The 4,976-nt window shown below is 43.1% G+C and overlaps 1 protein-coding gene across 1 annotated transcript; it reads left to right on the top strand.

The window, feature by feature from the left end:
- The first annotated feature begins 3,418 nt into the window (after positions 1–3,418).
- On the top strand, positions 3,419–4,717 carry BECN2 (beclin 2). The gene has a single exon (XM_032863065.1). It carries the CDS (start codon positions 3,419–3,421, stop codon positions 4,715–4,717), a length of 1,299 nt encoding a protein of 432 aa, XP_032718956.1.
- The last annotated feature ends 259 nt before the right edge of the window (positions 4,718–4,976 follow it).

The raw sequence follows: 4,976 nt of genomic DNA, 5'->3' as shown, positions 1-4,976 counted from the left end.
CACACCCAAATATTCTGACACCAACCAGCACTCTGGTCCCACTTCCAAGGTGTGGGCTTTTTCATCACACCACACAATTCTGATACCAACTGAATGTCTTATAATTCAATACTGACACTATATGGCATCAGATCACAGACTGAGCTCTGGGCTTAGCCTTATAAGACCCATTCCCCACTTCAGATGCCAAATGCTGCAAATCCAGGTTGTCACCTGGGCTCATAACCAAATGATTCCCTTGACCCCTCCTCAGTTTGATTAATTTGCTGTAGTAGCTCACAGAACTCAGGGAAACATTCACTTACCGGATTACCAATTTATTATAAAAGGATATAATTTAGGAATAGTCAGATGAAAGAGATACATAAAACAAGATATGTGGGAAGCTTGTGGACCTTCCATGCCCCCTCCAGGCTCACTGTGTTCCCCAAACTGCCACATGTTCACCCACCCAGAACTTCTCTCAGCCCACTCCTCTTTGGGTTTTCATGGAGATTTCATTATATAAGCACACCTGATTAAATCACTGGCCATTGGTAACTGATTTAATTTCCAGCCTCACACTCTCCTCCTGGAGGCTGTGGGGGTGGGGGTAGAGCTAAAAGTTCCTACCCTCCAATCACATGGTTGGTTCTCCTGAAAATCAGCTCCCATCTTTAGGTGCTTTCTGATAGTCACTTATTAACATGACAAAAGACACCTTGATCACACTCTCTTTGCTTAGGAAATGCCAAGGGTTTAGGAGCTCTGTGCTCCTACAGAGAAGACCCAATGCATATTTTTTTATGTAAATCACAGTATCACAGTTTATAGAAAGAACCCTTCTTTCCCCCACCCCTAGCAAACACCATCCTACTTTCTTTCTCTATGAATTGTATCTGACTACTCTAGGTACTTCATTTAAGTGGAATCATGCAATATTTGTTCTTTTGTGATTGGCTTATTTCATTTAGCATAATGTCCTCAAGGTTCATCCATATTGTTGCATGGGTAAGAATATCTTTCCGTTTTAAGGCTCAATAATACTCTATTGTATGTATATACCACATTTTGTTTATTCATTTACTCATCGATGGGCATGTATGTTGCTTCTACCTTTTGACTATGATGAATGATACTTCTATGAACATGGGTATACAAAGCCTTGAATTTTTAAAGGAGGCTTTTATTCACACTTTGCAAGCTTCAGAAAAGTTTAGTTGTCTATATCAAAGACAGATTTTTATTTTTTATGATTCAGAATCTCTTGGCAGGATGAGTCAACAAGGCAGAAAAGGAAGATCAGAGATCTAGGAGAATCAGAAGCAGCAATTCTCTGGAATCCAAATAATGACTTTGCTTTCCTCTTTTGATGAGGAAAGGATGCTAATCACCTCCAATGTTAAAGAATGAGCAACAATTTGGAAGACGGCAGAAAAAATGCTTTGGGATGTGCTATATAAGAATTCATTGTTGACGTTAGCAAGAACCATTTTATCCTATTACTTTTAGAGACAAATGCCAGATTGCAAAGGTTGAAAGAGGTTTGGTGGGGATTTGGAAACAGCGAGAAGTAGTGAACTTCTCTTTTGAGAAGTTCAAGGTGCACAAGGAAGAGAAAGCCAGGTACTGGCCATACAGGTGACTCCTAGTGAGAGGTAACTAATGTCATTTGAGGTTCTAAACATCATCTTGTTTAATCATCAAAGCAATCCTCTTATGATAGTTTCTGTTTCATTCATTTTCAAATGAAGAATCTGAGTATCAAAAGGGTTAAGTAACTTGTTAAGTAAACAAGATTAGAACCCTTAAGACCCTCTGACTTCAGGTATTGTGACATAGGCCTGGAGGAGCCAAACAAAGGTCCCTTGTTTCAGGATGGGGAGATGAAAGATGATTATAGACTGTAGGGAGCAAGTCCTCTGTTGTGTCCATTCCACGCACACCCTCTGACTACCTCCTATCCTACCTCCCTCGTTTAGTCTCGCTTGCTTGACAAACCCATGCCGTGAGTGGCTAGACAAAAATGTATACCTACTCATGACAGCAAGTCCCATGTGGATCATTATAAGTGAAGAGCAATCATGTCACTTCTTTCCTCCATTCAATCTCCTGCTGGTCTGGGTGATTCACACACATCTCTTCCCCATGCTTCTTTTTGGCCGAAGACCTTTCTTCCTATTCCACCAAGATTAAATTTAACAACGTAGATAACATTTGTGACTTTGATATGACTTCCTGTAGAGTACTGAGATAAAGTGGAATCACAGTGGGTTTAAGAGAGAACAGAAGAAGAGGAATTGGAGACAGTAGGTATAGACAAATCTTTCCTGGAGGTTTGTGACAAAGCCCAAGGAGCAAAGGTTGGAAAGGGAAAGGGGACAAGGTAATTCGTCTAAGTGCTGGCAGTATGGTAGTGCATAAAATCCTTGCTGCCAATCCTTCCAACCCAGAGACTCCTCACTCTTGGGCCTATTCCAGTCTTCCCAAAGGAGACCCTGGAATGACGAGGTAAGAATTGGAAGAAAGATCTCCAGAAATAAGGGATTTCCTTCCCAACTATAAGCAATACTCCAGTTCCACTCATTCCTCCACAAAAGGAAGGCTTCACAGAGGGATCCTGGATTATCCTGGAGACATCATTCTGTTGTTAAATAAACCAGAGTCTGAAGGAATCTCTACTCCCCTTCACCTCTGTGTTCTTTAGCTTGTTTGGGGCATGATCTGTCTGGGCTGGTTCAAACTCAAAGCCAGGTATGGCTTGGATTTGTTTGGTTTTAGAGGGTGGGTAATTAAAATGAGGTTTAGTCTTTAGCAGTGAATATAGTTGCTATTCTACTCCCAAGGATGAATCAGGACTCAGAATTGACCATGACATTGAAAGCAGTTCCAACTTATTCTGATATTCCCCAACGCTTTGGGGAGGAGTATTTGGATGAGGAAAGGCATACTTTGCATGGTAGATACTTTTCAACTATCACTCCAGGGATCATGGAGAAGCCCATGAGTGAAGGTGGCAAGAAATTGGGACAGAAGTAGTTGGGAAAATGAGAAGAGGTCTTAGTGTCAAGTTAAGATGATGGGACTTTATTTTAAGGTAAGATAAGAACATAAAACCATTTTAAGGAGGGAAGTGCCACGATCAGAGCTTAGTTATAAAGATTGCTCTTAAGATATGCCTTGGGAGTGGTAAAGGACAAAGTGAGATGATCAGATTTTCCTTTTAGAAAGAATCACTTGTCTAAAAGTCTAAAAGGAGCTAAAGGAGGCCTAAAGGTATCTAAGGAGGGTACCAATGTAAGGTTTTAAGTAGAAAAGTGACAAGATGAAATATGTATTTTAAAAGAATCACTACTTTAAAGAAGCTTAAAAAGGTATAAATGGATAGGTGGGCAGCAAGAGGAAACTTGCAATCAGAGTAAGAGCCAAGGCTTCCACCATGTCTTCCATCCACTTCATCTGCCAGGGCTGCAGGCAGCCCATGAAGTTGGATCAGTTCATGGGGACCTTGGATCCTGAGACCACCCAAGAATCTGCAGCTTCCACATTCACCTCAGCTCAGCAGGAGCCAGGAGAAACCCTGGAGCAAGGCCCTCCCGCCAAGGTAGAGACAGACTGTGAAAAGCTGCAGGATGGTGCCTCCTGTTCTACCCACCCTGGCAATGGCAAGATGTCAAGGGACAGTTCTAACAAGTTCATCTTGCTTGGAAAGTTTGACTCTGCAAGAACACTCACTAACATCCAGAAGACTATTAGGGACATTTTTGACATCCTCACTGGTGAAAAAGATATGGACCACCCACTTTGTGAGGACTGTACTGACAAACTTTTAGAGCAGATAGACACCCAACTCGTTATTGTAGAATCCGAGAACCAGAGCTACAAATATTGGATGGGAAGGATACGTGAGGAGGAGACAAAGACCCTGCAGGAGGAGCTGGAGGGCCTGGAGCTGGAGGAGGCGAGGCTGGCCCAGGAGCTAAAGGAGGTGGAGAAGAACCAAGAAAGAATAGCAGAAGATCTTGAGGCAGCCCGGGCAGAGACCAAGATGCTGGACCAGCAGGACGAGCAGTACTGGAGGGACTACAGTTACTTGCAATGGCAGCAACTGGAACTGCAGGACGAGCTGGAGAGCATGAAGAACCAGCTGAGACACGCCCAGATGCAGTGGGGCCGGCTGAAGAGGACCAGTGTCTTCAGTGCCACCTTTGAGATCAGGCATGATGGTCCTGTGGGCATCATCAACAGCTTCAGATTGGGCTGCCTCTCCACCACCCCTGTGAGCTGGAAGGAGATTAACATGGCCTGGGGCCAGACAGCCTTGCTGCTCCTTGCCCTGTCCAATAAGATTGGGCTGGAGTTTCAGAGGTATCGACTCATCCCCTGTGGAAACCGGTCCTATCTGAAGTCTTTAACAGATGACCCTGTCCAGCTGCCATTGTTCTGTATTGCAGGACGGAGAACTTGCTCACAAGTCCGATTTGACCAGGCAATGACGGCTTTTTTGGACTGCATGCAGCAGTTCAAAGAAGAGGCTGAGAAAGCCAAGTGGGGTCTTTGCCTGCCCTACAGGATTCATGTGGAGAGTGGCCTAATGGAAGACTCTGGAAGCAGCGGTGAGTTCTATTCAATCAAGACCCACTTGAACTCAGAGGAGCAGTGGACAAAGGCACTCAAGCTCATGCTTATAAATTTTAAGTGTAGTCTCGCTTGGGTCTCTTTAAGATTCCGAGAATAACTTGTTCTTTTATGAGGGAGAGGGAGGTTTTTTTGCTTTAAAATATTTTATTTGAGAAAAGTATCAGAAATTGTAAAATTGAAAGATATAACATGCTTATAATTTTAAAGATAAGTGGCAACTCAAACATTAATTGTTCAGAGCAAACCAAAAGCCATTACTATTTTTCCCTGCATGTCTTTGTCCTCCCTTCCTTGTACTTTCCTGTTCCCTCCTTCCCCACCTCAACAAACATCCAAAATGGCAGCAAAGATTGAAT

This window comes from Lontra canadensis, unplaced genomic scaffold, assembly GCF_010015895.1.
Source record: "Lontra canadensis isolate GAN:19392208 unplaced genomic scaffold, GSC_riverotter_1.0 scaffold24, whole genome shotgun sequence".
NCBI classification, from domain to species: Eukaryota; Metazoa; Chordata; class Mammalia; order Carnivora; family Mustelidae; genus Lontra; species Lontra canadensis.
This window is presented reverse-complemented; position numbering and strand designations above follow the sequence as displayed.